At 51.4% G+C, this 19,776-nt stretch overlaps 1 protein-coding gene across 5 annotated transcripts in view; it reads left to right on the plus strand.

Moving 5' to 3' along the window:
• greb1l (GREB1 like retinoic acid receptor coactivator) overlaps window positions 1–19,776 on the plus strand; it is a 68,393-nt gene that overhangs the window by 39,029 nt on the left and 9,588 nt on the right. For 4 of the 5 annotated variants that reach the window (XM_069191634.1, XM_069191633.1, XM_069191635.1 and 1 more), the window contains exons 3-24: window positions 3–162; window positions 465–668; window positions 1,222–1,398; window positions 2,280–2,456; window positions 3,556–3,681; window positions 4,643–4,774; window positions 6,091–6,228; window positions 6,921–7,040; window positions 7,996–8,115; window positions 8,536–8,721; window positions 9,615–9,947; window positions 11,445–11,573; window positions 12,408–12,542; window positions 12,620–12,817; window positions 12,989–13,169; window positions 13,919–14,108; window positions 14,388–14,521; window positions 15,543–15,882; window positions 16,155–16,270; window positions 17,048–17,292; window positions 17,834–18,384; window positions 18,780–18,882. In XM_069191634.1, the coding sequence (XP_069047735.1) occupies window positions 6–162; window positions 465–668; window positions 1,222–1,398; window positions 2,280–2,456; window positions 3,556–3,681; window positions 4,643–4,774; window positions 6,091–6,228; window positions 6,921–7,040; window positions 7,996–8,115; window positions 8,536–8,721; window positions 9,615–9,947; window positions 11,445–11,573; window positions 12,408–12,542; window positions 12,620–12,817; window positions 12,989–13,169; window positions 13,919–14,108; window positions 14,388–14,521; window positions 15,543–15,882; window positions 16,155–16,270; window positions 17,048–17,292; window positions 17,834–18,384; window positions 18,780–18,882 (4,192 nt within the window). In that variant the 5' untranslated portion in view covers window positions 3–5. The remainder of the gene's footprint in view (window positions 1–2; window positions 163–464; window positions 669–1,221; window positions 1,399–2,279; window positions 2,457–3,555; window positions 3,682–4,642; window positions 4,775–6,090; window positions 6,229–6,920; window positions 7,041–7,995; window positions 8,116–8,535; window positions 8,722–9,614; window positions 9,948–11,444; window positions 11,574–12,407; window positions 12,543–12,619; window positions 12,818–12,988; window positions 13,170–13,918; window positions 14,109–14,387; window positions 14,522–15,542; window positions 15,883–16,154; window positions 16,271–17,047; window positions 17,293–17,833; window positions 18,385–18,779; window positions 18,883–19,776) is intronic. The other variant, XM_069191637.1, reaches the window with a different exon arrangement.

A 19,776-nucleotide genomic window follows, 5' to 3' on the forward strand; every position in this document is an offset into this window, starting at 1 on the left:
AGACAATGGGGAATTCGTATGCTGGGCAGCTGAAGTCCGCACGCTTTGAGGAGGCTCTTCACAACTCCATCGAGGCGTCTTTGCGCTCCAACAACCCGGCTCCGCGGCCGGTCTTCTCGCAGCTGTACCTGGAGCCCGAGCCCTACGCCAGCAGTCTGGAAGGTATGTCCCCCCTCCTGAGCTTCCCAGGGCCCCTGAACACTCAACTGGAAGACCTCCCAATCGTTCGCTTTCATGGGTTTCCTTGATTTTGCAGAACAAAATGGGTCTTCTTTTTAAAACAAAATGAAAAGTGTTCTGAAACGTTCCCCAGGGGCTTTAGTCCAGAGTCTGGAAGTGTTCATGAAAGGGATTTTAAAATGTTTATTTTTTGCGAGTTGGGGGGACAAAAACCCCACTACCGCCCGGTTAACCGTCTCAGCATCATCCTTTCCAACCGGCTGAGAGTCGCTTTCTCCGAACAGATGTGAAGCCGAAGGTGGAGGGCCTAGAGAAGGAAATCGCCCTGCACCCCCCCGAGAGGGCGAGCCAGGAGCTGGCGAATGGACAGGCCTCCAACAGCACGGAGAATGAAGAGGACATGGAGGACGAGGACATGTCTGACACGAGCAGCCCTCCCATTCCCTACTTGCAAAGGCCTGCCCCGGAGGGCTCCTGCACGCTGGACGGTAATCTAGGAGCGTCGCTCTAGCCAGGCCCCGTTTCCCAGTCCCGCGCGTCCTGGGACTTCATTGTTCCGATGCTCCAGCTCTGCATGCCTGCTGGGTGACTCCAGTGCAAACACCGCCGTTCCAGCATTATAGTGTGTGTGGAAAGGGTCCCTGATACCAGTTCAGCGCTTTGTTTCATCCACGGTTCCCTGCGGAGCGATGCTTCGTGGCCTTTCTTGGCCACATGTAAATAACAGGCCAGGCCATTTTTTCATTCTTAGTGATTTGGATAAGATGTATCCATGGCTTTGAGCCAGGCCGCTGTCCTGTAGTTAACATCCTGAAGGGGCGACCCCTTTGAACTTCACATGTAGCTCAAGCAAAGCTCGCGTCTCTTGTGCTCAGGTGTGTTTAACGACGCCGGGTGGTGTTTTGCCTGTCTGGCCCTTGTGCGGACCTCTTCCCCGTGGTGTACGACTGAGAGGAGAGAGAGGGTGTAATTGATCAAGGTGAGGAGTTACTTAGGAGTCCCCTTCTGACGGGTAACCAGGTGGCATTTCCGTCTCCTCAGGCTTCTGCCAGGCAGGCAAGGATCTGCGCCTGGTCTCTGTGGCGATGGAGCAGATCGAGGTCCCGCCCGGGTTCGAGCTGGTCGGGGCCAAATCGCCCAGCATCCCTGAGCACATCCTGGTCTGTGCCGTGGACAAAAGGTTCCTACCCGACGACAGTGGGAAAAACGCACTATTAGGTGGGTCTGCAGAGTACTAAAGGAGTAAGATCGTGCCTGTACTTAGAAAAAGCTTTTCCGAGGATGTGGGTTTTCGGTTAAATATTCCCTATTCGGAATAATGAGGCTGAACAGAAGCCATTAGTTAACTCTATTTTTGTATGTATAAATTACGTTTATACTTAATTTGTAATACACTCAGGATAGCTGGAACATTTTGTCCTTTATTTTCCGAGCTATGAAATTATTTTCAAGAGCTGTGTTAGATTTATTGAATCTTTTCTTGTAGTTGATTAAATCTTAAGTATGTAGGTCAAGGACTTATCAGCAGAGCTTTTTAATGAAGGAAAATGGCTATATTCACATAGAATAGAACAAACTGCAGTTGGTAACGTTTCTTGTAAATGGGAAATTTAAACAAGTGTTTTGTCTCTGCTTGTTCATTTTCTTCAAGCAAACCCCTTATTAAAAGACCAAACATGACTGTGTTGTTCTTCAAATGTAGGTTTGTTTACAGTAATCATGAAAAATAAAGTAATGACAAGCATCTCAGCTGGCACAATGTGAAAGCTTTAATTCAACAAGCTCAACACCCTCCCTTTATTCCTGATGAGGCAGCAGTGCTGTGGGTTTTATTTAACTGTTTGAGGTCTGCAACATCTTAATTCCATCCATGTTTAATAATATATTTTGTTGTATATTAATATCATTCCATATGTTGAAAGGCAGATATTTCCTTATATGAATGTTACAAAAATGTGCCACAGAAACGTGAATTAAATTTAGAACGCAGAATTGTTTTATGCTCGTAGATGGGAACATGCAATACCTTTTGATCAGTCACTCCCCCTCGCTTTTTATACGCTGCGACAAAGAAGTCAGACTGTGCTTTTGTCTCGTAGGGTTTTCGGGAAACTGTGTAGGCTGTGGGGAGAAGGGGTTTCGCTACTTCACGGAGTTCTCGAACCACATCAACCTGAAGCTGGCTACGCAGCCCAAGAAGCAGAAGCACTTAAAGTACTACCTGGTGAAGAGCCCCCAGGGGGCTCTGTGTAAGGGCCCCCCCATCTGCTGGAAAGGTGACCTGACGTCTTGACATGCCTACGTGCACCTGCTACTGTCCTTGCCTCTCTCCAGGACTGAGACTTCTCGTCCTGTCTGCATTAAAAAAAGCTTGCTGAGAATCAGTGTATTTTATGTTGCTGTTTGTTACTTAGGAATTATTGCTGTAGGAATTATTTAGATAATTCCTAATCCCAGAAATTGTAAAGGGTTAATAAAGTTATGTTATAACTCTGTTGGTTACTGGGGAAAAGGGAGCCCGGATTTGCTCGGTATAAAGGCAGGGTCAGTTTGGTTCATGGTAATCCAGTGACTGTGATAGCCACTGCTCCACTGGTGGAGGCAACAAAGTAACGATTGTGGCGTAGCTTTTGAAATAAGAAGGTAGGAACCATTAAAATAATCTGTGTTCACTTTGAATAAATGAGATATTCCCCTTATACCTTTACTGATATCATCAGTGCCATCTTCTCGAGGGTTTTTAAGATGTTCAGAAAGATTATTTAAGTGCAGCTCTCAAAACAATTCACAGACGAAGGGTGAGAAAACTGCATGGTGTGGAAACGAGGGCTCGTATGGGGGGCTCTCCTGAAGGGAGTGGATTTGACTTTCTGATGGGGAAGAATCTTCGATACCTGGAGGAAAACTGTTGTGTGCATTAAACAATGGACAATTGTGAAAGTATTTTGTGTAGCAATTCAGATATGTGGGCATTACACTGGTGCAGTGGTCAGTGTTCCTGGGGCCCTGGACACAGTGCTGGACCTGGGGTGCTGTCTGTGTGGAGTTTGCATGTTCTCTCCACATTTATGTAGGTTTCCTCAGTCCCGAAACATGCTGGTACGTTAATTGGCCTCTGGGAAAAATGGCCCTGGTGTGTGTGGGTCTGTGTGTGCCCTGTGATGGACTGGTGTCCTATCCGGGGTGTACCCTCCCTTGTGCCCGTTGCTTGCTGGGATAGACTCCAGCTCCCCTGCGAGCCCGAATCACATGAAGCAGTTAGAAGATGGATGGAGAAGATGGGTGAAGTTCAGATATGTGTTGGCATCACATCTTGCAGCTTGCGTCTTACAAGGCTGTTCACAGAGGTCATTGGAGTCCCCCTTCCCTTTCTAGAATGTAAGACAAGACAGCCGTCCAGCAGTGTGTCTTCTGCCAAGCCGAGTTCTTCTACGTCCCAGACTGCCAAGCCAGACAGCGGCGCGAGCAACGGCCCCAGCTCCCCGCCTTGTCTTCACTCAGGTGTGTGCAGACCTCCCGCCCCCCCCCAGAGGTTCGACTGGCTCGCCGTGCGCGTCGGAAACCAGCCCCGCAAGACCGTCATCATGTCACTAACGGCGGACTTGGCTCTATTAATGCGCAAAGATGCAAATCACACCTCTAGTCTAATCCCAAAGGCGTGGTGCTTTTTTTCTTTCTATGTCCATTGTGGTAACGGTGCAAGCAGAAGTTAGTAGCACATTGAAAAGTCAAAAGAAAGAAGAAAATGGAAGAAGGTCCCGCAGGTGAAAGGCTGTTTTTTTATGTTCGTGAAAAACTTTTTCTTTCTACTTTTCAGCCTAACGTTTACCACTGCTTATTCCTGTTCTAGGTCACACTCCAACCTCATTGTGGTAATGGACAGATCAGGACATTGGCCTATTCAAATGCAGATGGATGAATAAATTATTTAAACCTTTTTTATTCATAATGCCGGTGCAATATTGACAGACTGTACTACTGTGACAGTGTGAGAAGGACATCCTGTCTGTGTGGTTATGCAGTACATAGCCCTTGTCCTTGGAAGTACACAAATAAAGACATACAGCAGGCGAAAAGTGACAATGTCTGCTGTTATGAATCTGTTTTAATAATCTAGAAATATTTCATGCTATTTTGAATATGCATTTCAATGCATTATGTAGTGTACATGAAATATATTAATATTTATTAGCCATGACAGTTTTTACAACACTAGAAGTTGCTTTATCTAAGACTTCTGATTCTGCTTTGTGTATATTAGGTCCTGCTTCCTAGCGTTTTGAAATGGCCATGGCCGGTTTGTATTCATATATCCTCACAATGGACAGTTTTCAATTCAACCTAGCACCTCCCCAACCTATTTCTTATTAACATTAACATATTTATGTGTGTGTGCTTTGGATTTTTAAGAATGAACATGCTAATCAGTGCGAAGTCTGTAATAATGTTTGTTCTGCGGCAGATTCTCCACCCAGTCAGACGCAGGCTTCTTCAGCCATGAGCGTGTTCGGAGGTCAGGACCTGTCGAGGGATCTCGGCTATGCGAAGCCCCTGGCCTTGACCTTGCCTCAGGGGAGCAGGAACCCACCTACAGGTTCATGTCTTCACTTGTCTCGTCTCTGGCCTTGCTGTGCGCCAGCTGGGCTCTTCCATCTGTGTCTTATTCTACACTGCTGCCAGCATAAGCAGCTGTAGACTGAAAAACTGTTTTTATGTCTTGGTAATGTAGATTGTAGTCTGGTGCAACAGTTTCTTCAGGTCAACCGTATTATACGGCAAACAAAAAAAAAAAGGCTTTTTTTCCCCAACAACAGAGCCACAGAGTGTTGTGAGAGTCTGGGACCAAAGCCCACCGCTACATTGCTGAAGCTGACTCTGTGATTTCAAATTGATTTCAACTACTAGTCAACTGTACAAACAAGATGCTTCCTCTCACTTGCAGCCTTTTCAAATGATCTTCAAGATCGCTATTCGGTTGTCCTGTTTAGCATACCTGGGTCAATAGTCCTGCTGGGGTCCGTTTTTCAGGTTTTTCCGCTGTTTTAATGAATTCAGCAGTGACTAGATTCTCCGTGAAACAGAGGCAGCAGCTGTTTTCGGGGGATGATTTGGAGATCATTAGGAATTTCTGTTTCCTTTGCCTGGCAACCAGATGAGGTATCGATAGAAAGGAAATGGAGTATAATGAGCTTGCTCGGTTTAATTTTTCCTAACTGGGATAGCTCATTTGCAAGGTGCCTCTATTGACAAGTAATGTCATCAATACAGATAGTCACGTTACAGGCCTTGATCAATATGCCATGTAAAAGCACTAGGGCAATCAATATTTGATAGTGTTTCATGAAAAAAAATCAATTGCTCACTTTTCACAAAGGTTGTTTTGCAGTCATTTTTTTCTTCATCTCTCCATCCACCAACAGAAACGTCCAGATGTGTTTGACATTTTTCATGATCGATCTCCAGCTGTTTGGGGTTTTTTACATTTATAAGTACTAGACAGATATTTACTTATTATTAAAATGTAATCCTACGGACAGGGCAAAGTGGATTTTTTTTTTTAATCTGCAGTATTTTTCTTGCCAGTGTAATGTCAACGGGACAAGATGTAACAGTCTCCCACCCCCGATTATAGGAAGACGTCCTGTTTGGTGGACAGATTGGCTGCGTGTGTACCGGGGAGATGCAGGGGTGTGCAGGGAGCCCTGCCCTGCTGCGATGGAGGCTCTTAACCGTGCGTTTAACATACCCACCCCCTCACATCGGCAGGCCAGAGCCAGCCTGCACACGCACACGGTGCTCCGCCGGGAGGAATAAATCGCTCCTCCACTCTTCCGTCCCGGAATCGAGACGGGCCCGTTCCGGGTTTGGAGCTCTAGGCGTAGGATGTCTGACGCGTGTGTCCTGTTCCAGCTCCCGCGGCTCCCCGAGCGGGCGGCTCCGCTCACGGGACGAGCAGCGGAGGCCGGCCGCCCCCGAGCCCCTCGCAGCCCCCGACATCGGGAGCACAGCTGCTGTGCCCCAGCCTCGGACACCGCGCCCCCGACGCAGGTGACCCCTCCTCCCGCGCGGCGCAGGGATCCGCTGCTGCTCCGTCGCATCCTTTACCCTGCCTCCCCCTGTCGGTTTCTGCAGTCCTTCCGCAGCTTTGTGCGAGATTCGCTGTGCCGGGCTGTGGCTGTTCTGCTCATTTGTTTTAACGGACGAAAGCCCCTGTTCTTCTGCCTGCTTTGTGAACTAAACGTCTTGTTTCGAAGTTGATTGGGGAGGAAGACGCTGACTGGGGAACACCCAGGTGCCCCCCTGTCCCCGATTCTTCTTCGGTTGCCCCCCGGGGATGAATCAAGTGTTTTTGACTGAATAGAGACAAACGCGAAAGGAACCACGTTTTCACTCAGTAAAGGGAAACTTGGAATGTGAGGACTAAATGAACGAAGTCAAGTTCTGTATTTCAGAAAACAACTCCTGTTCATTTTTGTATAACATGAGAACAGAATGTAAACTGCCCATCTTGCGCCCCCTGTCCCTCGAAGGTTGTCGTCCTGAGACCTTCGCTAGACCCTCTCTCGTCATGCCTGGAGTGGCGATCTGTCTGCTGGCCCTGCCCGCTGTAGTGTGGGGTGAGGGTTTTGCCCTGGCCTTGCCGCCAGCGCTCAGGAGTTTGAAAGCAGCGCTGTCCTCTCAGCCCCGCCGGCAGGCCTGCTCTCGGGCAGAAGCCCTAACTCCTCCGATCTCCTCCTCAGCCTCCATGAGCTCCGGCCCCCCGAAGAAGCGGCACCGCAGCTGGTACCCTGGGTCCCCCGTGCCTGCGCCCCCCACTGCAGTCCCGGTGCCAGCGGTCCGACCCGCCGTCCACCCCTCCGGTAAGGCATGGCTCTAAAATACCGCTCTCCCCCGAGGAGGAGCGAGAGCTCCGCAGCTGTGTGCTCCACTTCTCACGAGCTGCTGTTTCGTGAGGCTCACAAATATTCAGGGTCCCTGTGCCCTGCTTTTCAGACAAGGGCTCCCAACATACACATACACACACATCTGTGCGCGTGTGTCTCTCAATCCAGAGGTTACCCACGCCAACACCTGGGCGAGCGAGCCTGCTCTTCTCAGCTGCGGCACGGCCAAGAGGTCATGGTTTGTTTCTTATCCTCCCTTTCTTTCCTCCCACTCAAGGCCTGCTTGGCCACGTGATCTCTATAGCGACCAGGTGCCGCTGTGCAGTGACACTTAAGCCATGTTTCCCAAGGAGATTTCAGTCCGATGGAAGAACCCACTTCAGTTGCAGCAATTAATAAAAATAAGAGAAGGGAAGGGAGGCTCTCTCCTGTGGGCATGATGAACATTTTTTTGTGTTAATTTAAAGCCTTCCTTGCATTGTCAGTTACTGAAGAAGATCTCAGATGGTGTTAACACCTTCATGTGATTTTTTTTTTTTCCCTCGGCAAAAGCCTTGTGGAACGATATGTTGGCAGTCCATTTTTTACCTTTTGCCTGAGGGGAGGTGGAGGGTGATATGTGTTTAAAACGCACACAACCCTAGTTCTTTCAGAACCGGGGTAAACATTCCCTTTCTCCTGCTTCTTGGTTTTTTTTTCTTCCAGTCCTAGTAAGGTTTCCTCGAGGAGTGAAACTGCGCTGTTTTAACCCTGAATTCCTCACGTGGCCAGGGAGGAGTGATAGCGTGTGAGCCCTTGGGGAGCTGCAGTCTCGTTCAAGGACAGGAAAGCTCTGTGATTGCTCTGTGCCGCAGCTGTCCTTGGCCTCTGAAGGTCTTTCTCTAGCCCGGCGGATGTGTCGCGCTAACCGGTGTGTGTGCTCTGCTCTCAGAGGCCCTGCTGCCCCTGGTGTCTGGAGTGCTGCAGCCCCAGGCCCTGCCTGCAGGAGACACTGTCATTGTCCCCGACAACCTGCTCAACGCCTCCTCAGTCAGGCCCGTCATCCTCATCGGTAAGCTCCTGCGTTGTCACGGCGGTTTGTGACACACCTCTACCACAAGGTTTGCCATCCCTTTGAAGCGTCTGCCTTTGTTCTGGCATCTCAGTTCTCAAGTCAATCATATAAAATGTTTCAATTTTTTTTTCTTTTTGTGGATGATACTGCATTGAGACTTTCACATTACTCCATTCTGTTCTGTATATTACAGATGTTTATTTTTTTTCTCAGTCTGTCTTAAAAGTCTGTTTCCAGCATCTTTTTATGTATTACCCAGCTTCTTCCATGCACTCTTTAGAGATTTTTAAAAGGCACCTTCTCCATTGACTGACCACGTGTCCTGTGAAGTGGGCAAGGACTGACGAAGGAGAAAAAGGCCGAAGAGGAGTATGTGGGGTGTGCTGTCTATTGCAGCTGTGTTCTGTTTAATTTCAGGTTATGGCACTTTACCTTATTTCTATGGCAACGTGGGGGATGTCGTGGTCAGTCCCCTGCTTGTGAGCTGCTACAAGAACCCCCCAGTGAGCTACAAGACTCTGGAGAGCGTGGGGGTGTCGGTCAGCCAGCTCCTGAGTGTGGAGGACATGATTTTGCTCACTGTGCAGTATCTGGTTCGATTAGGTAAGACAGACAAGCTGCATCGCTCCGCAGATACACCTTCTTTCACACTGCGTTTCCAGTGTCGCTCCTGCCGTTCAAGCTCCTGTGCCACTTTCTCGTTGCCCAGACTTGGGATTAAGACGTCTGGGCAACTGTATGAAAGAGCTGTCACTTTCGTTTTTGGGGGTTTTGGGCCTAAAAAGTCTTATACAGGATTAAAAGGTCTTGTTCTGCCTTTAGGTTCTTTACATTTCTGTTACGGCTTCTCTTTGTGCTCCAACAGCACGTCTTTCCTTCTCACAGTTCTAATTCCATTCCTCAGGATGTGTAGTGTAACACATATATACTTCATTCACTTTGGTCCTTCAAAATGTCACGTTTTTGCACTTAGAAGTTAAAATGTAAATTTGCTCGGCTGGTGGGCTGGTTTTTGCAGAACATAATTCTGCTAAAAGTGTAAAAAAAAAAACATTTGCCATTTTGGGGGAAAAAAACGATACGATTAATCTTGCAGGAATTTTACCTCCATATGAGCTTTTGTGCTGCTGATTAAAAAGGCTGACGCAGTGCTGAATGTTCAGATTTCACTCTTGTGTTTAGAAAAGAAGAGTCTTTCTTTGGTCCTCTAGAAACTAAAACCAATCATACCAGCAGAAGATGAATAATCGGGTTGATGTGTTGTCCCCTTATTGCCTTGCGAAGATGCACTTTGGTCATCGTCTCTTGTGGGAGCTGCACTTGCCAGCACGTCGGCGTTTATTCCCTCACAGTGTGGATCTCTAGCAACCATTACCTCAAAGAGCGGGTGGGTCTGCCTGGGCTGAGTGGTCACTGTGCTTGTAATCGGCAGTGGCCGTGCCCCCTCTGGGCATCGCCAGGGGCCTTGATGCAGCTCGCTGTGTGTCTGTCTTCAGGCCCGGACCAGATTCCCCTGCGGGAGGAGTTCGAGCAGATCGCCCTGAAGGCTATGCAGGGCGAGCGGCCTCTGCAGGAGCAGGGGGTCCCGCAGCCCGGCCCCGGCGCAGCCTCGATCGCCCCCGCACAGCTGCCCTGGCTCGCCCGTCTCGCCGCCAGTGTCTCTCAGGACTCGGTGCAGGTGCTTGTCACCCACAGCTCCCTGGGGGAGGGCATCTCGGAGTCTCTGCGCTCCCTCAGCGAGGTGCCGCCCCAGCAGCGCCTGCCTGACTACGTTGTGGTCATCTGTGCCTCCAAGATGCGCGGCAGTGAGTTCTGTGTGCTGGTCTTAGGTGAGTACCTCTCTCCTGGCTGGAATGCTCACGCACGCACACTCACTCGTGCGCACGCACACAGAAACGCACGTGTGCGCACGCACACAGAAACGCACGTGTGCGCACGCACACAGAAACGCACGTGTGCGCACGCACACAGAAACGCACGTGTGCGCACGCACACAGAAACGCACGTGTGCGCACGCACACAGAAACGCACGTGTGCGCACGCGCACGCACACAGAAACGCACGTGTGCGCACGCGCACGCACACAGAAACGCACGTGTGCGCACGCGCACGCACACAGAAACGCACGTGTGCGCACGCGCACGCACACAGAAACGCACGTGTGCGCACGCGCACGCACACAGAAACGCACGTGTGCGCACGCGCACGCACACAGAAACGCACGTGTGCGCACGCACACACACACACAGAAACGCACGTGTGCGCACGCACACACACACAGAAACGCACGTGTGCGCACGCACACACACACACAGAAACGCACGTGTGCGCACGCACACACACACACAGAATCATGTGTTCAAGGAGATCAGACCTGTACTAAAGGAAGCTGGATGTAAGAATTTGACCAGAGCCGCAGTCTGGAGATAGGTGTTATCTGTCCACTGAGGAGTGGGGTTAAGGTTAAACTTTTTCCAGACACTGATTTTTAAAGGAGTCGTACTGGTCTGTGTGTGCAGCATGAACAGGATGAGGGTGAAGGACAGACAGATTAAACTGACATGGAAGCTGGAGCGCAGACATGAAACCTGAATGTGTTGTATATTCTACTGAACGGAAGAGGTGGCTCAGTGGAAAACGGAATCGCCCCCAGTCTTCCCTGGGGCTCCGTCTCTTGTTACTGCAAGTTCTCGACGAGCAGGGTTTTGTCCTGAAGCCCAAGTGTCACTGGCAGGAAACACTCAAGTTTCCACTGGCTTTTTGAAAGATCATAGCAATCTGTGACTTTTGAAAAGGGGTAAGAGAAGCAAGTCTGAATTGAGATTGTCTAAATAGAATATGGTCATATTGGCACCAGCTTTGGTTTGTTTCTGGGGGAGGTGGCTTAGTGGCGTTCCGGGGGGGTAAGATGGGTCCCCATTTAGAAAGGGGGGCTCTTCTTGATGCTTGATGCTGTGTTTTCCCAAAGGGGGAGCGTGGTTGACGCACAATGCAGAACTGTGGTACAGAGGCTCGAGAGGTTTTCTTTTGTGCAATCTTTTAAACTGCACCGTCTGCTGTCTCTTTAACAGCGGCAGGAACAAAAAATAAAAAAATAAACTAGGATTGGCCTTTTAAGATGTGGATAAAAAGTGAAATAAGTACATTTGAATCCTTTTTTAAAATTAAATTATTCATAGATAGTAAAATTATTAAATAAAGTATATTATATTGATTTGGCACATAAAAAGAAATATAGATGTGGTAGAAGAAGTGGAGTTTTAATGTTTCGAGGATTCTAATATGAAAGCGTCGCTGAACTGTATGTGTGTTTTCTACTCGTGCAGGAAAATATCAGTCCAGAGCTCTTGCTGAGAGCATGCTGACCACCAACGAGTTCCTGAAGGAGATCAGCTATGAGCTCATCACGGGCAAAGTCAGCATCCTCGCCTCTCACTTCCGAGCCACCTCTCTCGGTAGGAGCTCTCTGAGCGTCGTGATGTGACTACGTGTTGCCGAGGCTGGACGGGGCAGGAAACTGAGTCCTGGGCAGCGATGCCATTGTAGCAGAGTGTCATGGGGCAAGAGGGCCGATCAGATGGGTGCTGTGGCCTGCTGGGTTGGGGGTCTCTCTGGGCCGTGTGGATCGACCTCTTGAAGGTGTCAGAGGGGCTGAGGTTTCAGTCTACATACTGAGCTGGCGCTCCCCGACATACATGTTGGGGTTAGGGACCTGAAAGTTGCAACATGTAGCATGTATATATGTATACTATATACTGTGTATATAGGAGAATTTTTCCCATTAAGTATGTAGGTTCGGGGCTGTAAAAGCTTAGAAATGTTGCCCATGCACATTGAAGCGAGAGGTTTGCCCACAAGAATTAATGGAGTAGAGTCAATCAGGGGCCGTAAGTTAGAGAGAGTGTGTGTTTCACTTAGAGCTACCAAGTACAGTGCCCTGAGTCCCATTATTAATCCAGCTTACACCCATAAATAATATTACTTCTAGCAACATGACCTGTAAAGGGGTGTTAGTACCTGTAAGGAATAGTGTACTCGGCTTGAGATACGTGCCTCGTGCTGGGACATAACGATTCATGTTCTGAGTCATGTGCAACAGCATTTTCTCGAAGAAGAAGTTATAATGCCTTGAAAACCGGCTTGGGTGGGGGTGGGGGGGTAATTTTGAATACAACATGTCGCAGGGCTTCTTCGACCGCGGACCGGCGGCACGATACAGGAAACGGCGCTTTGGTTCCTCCCGTGTGAGAAGGGTGAGCTGAGCGTGGCGGTGCTTGTGCTCTCTCCAGGAGACAATCTGGACAGGCAGCTGGCGAGGTTCCAGAAGAGGAGAGGCGACCGGGTCACTCCGCCTTTCCAGGGGGACGTGGGGGACTGCGTGGAGTCGCAGGAAGCCGCCGCGATGCTGCCGGACGCCGACACGGGTGAGGCCCAGCTCCCCCCCCCGCTGTCCCGCTCCCGCGGCGAATCCGTAGGGAAGATTAACCTTCTCCTTCCTCAGGCCCCGTGGGCGACGTGTTCCAGATCTACCCCCCCCAGCTGGTGGCGGCCCGCAGGCTGCTGTCCCAGGTGTGCTCCATCGCCGACTCAGGTAGCCAGAGCCTGGACCTGGGCCGCTTCTCGAAGGTGGACTTCCTGGTCCTGGTGCCGCCCTCCGAGGTCCTGGTGCATCAGACTGCGCAGCGCATCCAACAGTCAGGTGTGTGCGAAACCTGGGGCGAGGGGGTGTGAAGAGGCGATCTTCGTGTTTCAATGCGACGACACGACGGTGTTCTTTACTTTCAAGTTCAGTAAAAGACAGATTCCACCGCCTTTCGAAATGGTAACCCGCTTCTTCCTGCTTCCGTTTTACCTTGCTTTCCCCGCGCAGGGGTTCTCCTGGACTTGGGTCTGGAGGATGCGTCTTCCGCCACTCAGAAGTCCGACAAATACGTCGTCCGCCTGGACAGTGACGTCCACAGCAAATTCGAGGCCTTCATGAGGAAGGTCAAGCAGAACCCCTACACCCTGTTTGTCCTCATTCATGACAACTCACACGTGGATCTGACCAGGTAGACGTCAACAGGCGAAGCAAATGACTTGTTAAAACGTTTAGCAGAAGTCTGTCCCTGATCACTGAATTGCACTGACACACCTCCTCTGTCATGTGAAAACTGCGGAGCTAAATTCAGCCGTTAATCTGATGACTCTTGGAGCTGTTTCACGGCCCACCAGGAAGTGGAGGGGGAGGATTGGTGAGGATTTTTCTTCACTAACAAAGGGACAGAATGGAGCAGCAAGGAGACATGAATAGGAGAGAGGCAGGACTAGTCAGAATGCACATCACGAGAGAGTGGTGACATCAGAATGGGCCATGTTCCCTGACCTTCATGATATAACACTCTTATTTCCTGTTGCAGTTGAATTAGATTGGTCAGAGTGTTTAGTTTAAAAGTGCAGTTGATGTTGCAGTAAACCCAGATCTGTTTGCTAAGATGTTTAAGAGCGAATCCTGGGCGAGCGCTGTGCGGTGCAGTGGCTCTGTGGCTCAGGATCTGTTCCTGTGGCTGGAAGGTTGCCGGTTCGTATCCCGCGGTCGCAGAGGAATCCTACTCCACTGGGCTCCTGAGCAAAGCCCTTCACCCCAACTGTTCCAGGGGCGCCGTAGAAATGGCTGACCCTGCACTCTGACCCCAAGCTTCTCTCCTTGTCTGTGTGTCTCATGGAGAGCAAGCTGGGGTATGCAAAAAAAAGGAATTCCTTATACAAGAAATTGTATATGACCAATAAAGTGATCTTATCTCGTGTGTTTTTCCTGCAGCCTGATGGCGGGCTCGGTGTCTCACGGGGAGCTGCAGGGGCTGGCGGACAGGGTGATCAACTGCAGGGAGGTCCTGAGCACCACCAACCTGCTGGTGCTGCAGGTCAGCTCCTTCCCCTTCACACTGCAGACGCAGCAGTCCAGGATCGGCATCTACAACGAGGTGCACTGGCCAGCGCCGGAGAGCCTGGTGAGTGCCCCTGCTCCCGCCCGGCTCTCGGTCTTGACCGCGCGTTGCTCTCGTGCTGCGAGCGAGAAAACGGGACACGAGCCTCTCGACTCGTCACCTCAGAGGAAGTTTCCCAACCCCCCCCCCGGCAGTTTCAGCCTTGGGGCACGTCAGCACAAGCGAGCTGGCCCCAGCACGGTGAAGCGCCGGTGAGAGCCTGGGCCCCACTCCGCCTTGTCACGCTGGTGGGAGACGGCGGGGCTGGGCCGCTCACCCCCTGCTGTCGTTGTTCCTCCCCAGGAGGAGTGCGGCCCCGAGGAGCAGGTCTACTTCGGCCTCGGGGACTACAGCCGCTCCCTGCAGTGGGGGATGGCCAGCCCCATCCTGAGGTGTGACGATGCCTTTGAAAAAATGGTCAACACCCTGCTGGAGAGGTACCTTGTCAGCCTTATTGATATTAACCTCTTTATTTTGACATTAGGGAGTTAACTGTGTTCTTGACTTTTTTGTTATCATTTGTAAGGTATTTAATTTGGGTTTTGCTGATTTAATATCCATTTATTTTTTTACAGATACTCATGTTTTGATAGGTTAAAGTGTTTTCTGGTCACTTTCTTATTCAGTACTCTGCGTGGGTGAACAATTTCACCTAAGTCACAGAGCAGGAATATCGTTCTCTTAAGCGTGCGCTGCCTAGCTCTTCTTCAGAGAGCAGATAATTACACGCAGAATGTAGAAACAGCTTGATGAAACCTGGGATGGAAATGAAAATCTCTGGGTACAAGTGCCCCGGTGTAAGAGATCCACCATTTTATCTCCTGCGATTCTCTGTTGTCCAAGCCCTTGTACTTGATTTTTTTTGTTTTGTGGTTTGAATAGAGAGCATTATTTTAAACAATGTTACAGCGCTTTTAAAAGCCACAGTCTGTGTTGCTCTCATGGAAAAAGTAATTAAAAGGAGCTCATTTCACTAAAAGGTGATGCATTGAAGTGTCCATTAAATGAAGACTGACAGGTTCATTATTGTTCTTGCAGTGCACTTTAAATTTATTTAATTTTTTATTATTATATTATATTGTATTATATATAAATGATGTGGGATGTCGCCCCCAGTCCCTCATGTTGACTGGAGTTGAGTGGAGCAGCCGTGTTGCTGTTGTCTGCTCAGGGCAGAGCACAGGAGAAGCAGGCGGAAGGGAAATGAATTGTGTTTTTGTTGCGGGGGGGAAATGCTCTTCCCCCGGGGTGACCCGCCTGCGGGGAGACATTTTGCAGCGCGTGCTCGGCTGCTGCCCGGGAGCAGAATGGCTCTGCTAGCGAGGCGAAGCGCCTCGGGGTGGCTGCTGCACGGGGCGAGCCTGTCCGAGCCAGCGCGGCTGCAGGCGCCGCAGTCTTTTCTAACGGAGATCTGTCCCCGGCTGCTGGTCTAAAGCATGTTGTGTCCTCACGTGACAGGTACCCTCGCTTGCACAGCATGGTAATCCGGAGTTACCTTCTGATCCAGCAGTACACCGAGGCCATGATGGCGCTGGTCGCCGTCTCCTCCCTGCGGGACCACGCCACCCCCGAGACCCTGGGCATCGTGGACGACCTCATCAGCGCCCCGGGCCGGGACAAGAGCGGGCGCGGCCACATGCTGCTGATCCGCGTGCCCTCGCTGCAGCTGGCCATGCTGGCGCGCGAGCGGCTGGAGGAGGTGCGGGACAAGCTGGGCCTGCAGTTCCGCTTCGAGGTCATGCTGGGCAGCCCCTCCGCCGAGCTCAGCCTGGCCAAGCACTTCGTCGCCCGGCTCAAGGTGAGGGCCCCCAGCCCCGCGCGCGCGTGTGACCGCGCGGCTCCTCTCGCGCCGGGCTCGGTGAATTCAGCTTGGCCGTGACGGGGAGAATGGGGAAGTGTAGGCGTCCGTTCTGCTCTTGTAGAGGGGGTCCGGCTGTAGGCTGTTCTCCAGGCCAGGTATTCGCTCGGCAGCGGCTGGGGGCGGCGGAAATGCAGCCGTAACGTCGGAGAAGCCCCAGGGAATGATCTGATCGCTCCCCCTCTCTAATGAAAACGCGCTGTCTGTCTCAGACCTGGAGGGGCTGTGAAAACGAAGACTGGGTGCCCCACACCTACGAAGAGCTGGAGGGGCTGCCGTGCATCGTGATCCTGACCGGGAAAGACCCCCTGGGGGAAACGTTCCCAAGGTAGGCCTCCCAGCGTGCGGCAGGGCTTCACTGCTCAGTGTGTCCGAGCTGCGGCGGGGAAAACCGGCGTTTCGGGGTGCCTTCAGGTTAATTATTGCGGAAAAGATCTGAACAAGAGCTTGTTGAGGAAGTAACGTATACGCAGTCATCCTGTTCATGGAGGAAGTAAGGACATAGAGGGTTTTTTTACCATACAATTTAACACTCACATCTAAGGATTAATTTGGAGTATTTGTAGAGCCATCTGGTAGAGAGAAAAAGCTTGAAACCAGCTCATCCCAAGGAGTGCTGCTTGAATGTTAGTGTTTGTAACATGTCGGGATCACAGTGCGTCACAACTGTTCTCCGATTGAACCAGCCAGTGGTGTATGAGCAGAAAACAAGCAGAAATTTTGCATGAGCACTCATCACAAAGCTGCCTCATCTCCAGAGAAAATTAAAAATGGAAAGAGACGGGTAATTCCCCAGAAATTTTTTGTTTTCTTAGCCCCGTCTTTCCCACACAAAGGTGAGCGCACCCGCCCTGTCTGAAAGAGTGTGACGAGATCTTTACCACAGATGTACATGGACACAGTTTGGGTTTCTCATGCTGCTTAGCCTGTCAACATGGGACTCCAGTGTGTGGAGGGAAGAGTGCCACCTACTGGTCCGTCTGACCAGCACCACTGGGCTGCATCTCGTTCTCCGCCCTTCCCAATGACTAGCCAGGCCCTCGGGTGCCGTGAGCCTGGGGTCCCATGTGGCCTGCTCACGCGATTGCCTTTCCTGGCTTCTCAGGTCTCTCAAGTACTGTGACCTGAGGCTGATCGACTCCAGCTACCTGACGCGCACCGCCCTGGAGCAGGAAGTAGGGCTGGCCTGTACCCATGTGTCGCGTGGGGCGGTGCAGGAGCCGCTGGGGACCATGGGGCTGTCCGAGCAGGAGCTGGACAAGGCGGCCTGCAGCGAGCACGACCCCGATGAGCTGCACATTGACCTGGAGAGGCCCCAGAGTAACGGCAGTGCTGTCACAGGCACCTCAGGTGGGGTAACTGCGGGCTCAGGGCACAGGGCTCAGGTGGGGTAACTGCGGGCTCAGGGCACAGGGCTCAGGTGGGGTAACGGCGGGCTCGGGGCACAACTGTGACAACTCAGTGAAAACATTTGTTTTACTTAATGAATTGTTTCTTTGCTTTACTTTTAATTATTTTGATAATTTATAGAATTGCTTTTCAAAGATCAGACATATGAAGAAGGAGAAACAGCTTGACTTGGTGTCATTGTGAATGTCACTCCAACATTTGAAAGGCTCAAAAAGGTCCAGAATATCTAAAAATCCGTGCACAAGAATCTCCGAGTAAGCACATCTGCCGTGCAAATTTCCTGTTCAAAAATCACATTTCCTCTTTTAGACTGTCGTTTAGAATAAACATTGTATTACACCTGTGTCTGTGTGTGTTGGTGCACGTCGGCCTGTGATTGTTCTCCCTTCCGAAAACGAGTCATTGTCCGGGGGAGCGAGCGGCCCTGGGGGGTGCAGCGCTGCCGCCTTCTGGAGCCTCTCTTGCCCTGGCTGTCCCGCAGGCTCCATCGCGGAGAACGGGGTGAGCTCCTCCAGCGTGGCGGACTCCTCCCAGAGGCCGGCCGGCTCCGGCTCCGGCTTCCAGAAGGTGGGCAGCAGCCTGGAGGACGAGGGGCTGAAGCAGGAGTGCGACTCGCAGGAGAGCCAGCTGGCCAGCAACGGCACTGCCGCCGCCCCCCAGCCGTCCTCGTCCAGCACGGCTTCCTCCTCCTCCTCCTCCTCCTCGCAGAGGCCTAGCCAGTCCACCGGAGGGGGCCGCAGCAGCCCGGCCGCCCAGCCGCGCGTGGTCATCCTCTCGCGGGCCGCCTACAAGCTGTTTGTGGGGGAGAGGGCCGGCCAGATGCACTCCTTCTCCCTCCTGCCCCACGCGGACGTGAGCTGGAGCAGCCCCCTGCGGCCCCTCTTCCATGGGGAGCTCGGCAGCGCGCAGCAGTCCCTCTACTACCGCCAGTGGACCACGGCCCGCCAGCACCACGCCGACTACAGCGCCCAGCCCGGCCAGGAGGGGGCGAGCTTGCACCCCCGGCGCCTGCTGCTCACCGGCCCTCCCCAGGCAAGGCCCGCCGCCTGCGCCCGCGCCCGGACACGAGCAGGGAGCCCAGGAAAACGCCACGCAGAAAAGTCAAAGTACAGGAGAACTTTTCAGAGCTGCGGGCTGCCTTCACACACCTGAAGCAGGCCAAAACCCTTCTCTTCTTTTTACTTTTCTGCTGGGTCCAGTTTCCTGGTCTGTTTTTTCGATGAGAGGGGGAGCTGAGATCAGAATCGAGAAACGGAAACATCTGCCGACACTGGGCTTTTCTAAAAATGTGTTGTTGTTTTTTCTAGTCCTGTTTGAAATAGCCTGTTGTTAACCTCATGTTACCTGTGGGAAAAGTTCTCCTTCCTGTTGGCCGGCGGAGCGGCTGGCCTGTCTTTGAAGCGCAACCTGTCTGTCTGCCTGCCCAGGTGGGGAAGACGGGAGCCTACCTGCAGTTCCTGAGGATCCTGTTCCGCATGCTGATCCGCCTGCTGGAGGTGGACGTGTACGACGAGGAGGAGCTGGAGGAGGGTGAGTGGAGCTCCTTGTGGTATGACTGGTGCTGAGCTGCACTACAGGAACACATTCAGGCTTTTCTCGCTGGTCTGGTTGGGAATTGATCAGCTATTGGTTTTGTCAGATTCCCCGCAGCTCGAGAAACGGTATCTCGTTCGGCTCGAGCTCCACAATGCGCAGAACACATTCTCGGCCTCCTGCTCTCCGTTTTAATAATAATAATATCACTTTATTAACCCTTTACAATTTCTTGCATTAGGAATTGTCTTTTGCATACCCCAGCTTGCTCTCCATGAGACACACAGACAGGGAGAGAAGCTGGGGGTCAGAGTGCAGGGTCAGCCATTGTACAGCGCCCCTGGAGCAGTTGGGGTGAAGGGCCTTGCTCAGGGGCCCAACGGAGTAGGATTCCTCTGCCGGCTGCGGGATTTGAACCAGCAGCCTTCCGGCCACAGGCACAGACCCTGAGCCACAGAGCCACCACTCCACCCCAAAGATCCATGCAGGAGAAAAGCTCAGTTGCACATTTCCAGAACTCAAGCTGTTTCTGGTGAAAACCCACTTTGATTTGTGAGATTTACAATGAAGTGTTGCAGCCTTCCTCCTAATGGACGGTTGTGTGGCAAGAAACAGCTTGGGACATTGAGAACAGTGGGAACTTGACTGCAAACAGTTATAACTGCAGTGGCTGTTCATTCGACGAGGTATAAAAAACACTTACCCATAAATTCTCCACTTTGAATATTTGCATCTTCACTAAGGTATACAGTAAAACCCCGGTATTTGTCAGTTCTATAAGTGTGTGATTTTGCCAGCTTACGCAAAACTATTATTTATTGTTATCTTTGCCTGCTGCCTAGCAGGAGAGTAAATAGAGGCCCTCACCTGCACATCGTCATCTCGCAGGTC

This window comes from Lepisosteus oculatus, chromosome 6 (assembly GCF_040954835.1).
Source record: "Lepisosteus oculatus isolate fLepOcu1 chromosome 6, fLepOcu1.hap2, whole genome shotgun sequence".
NCBI lineage: Eukaryota > Metazoa > Chordata > Actinopteri > Semionotiformes > Lepisosteidae > Lepisosteus > Lepisosteus oculatus.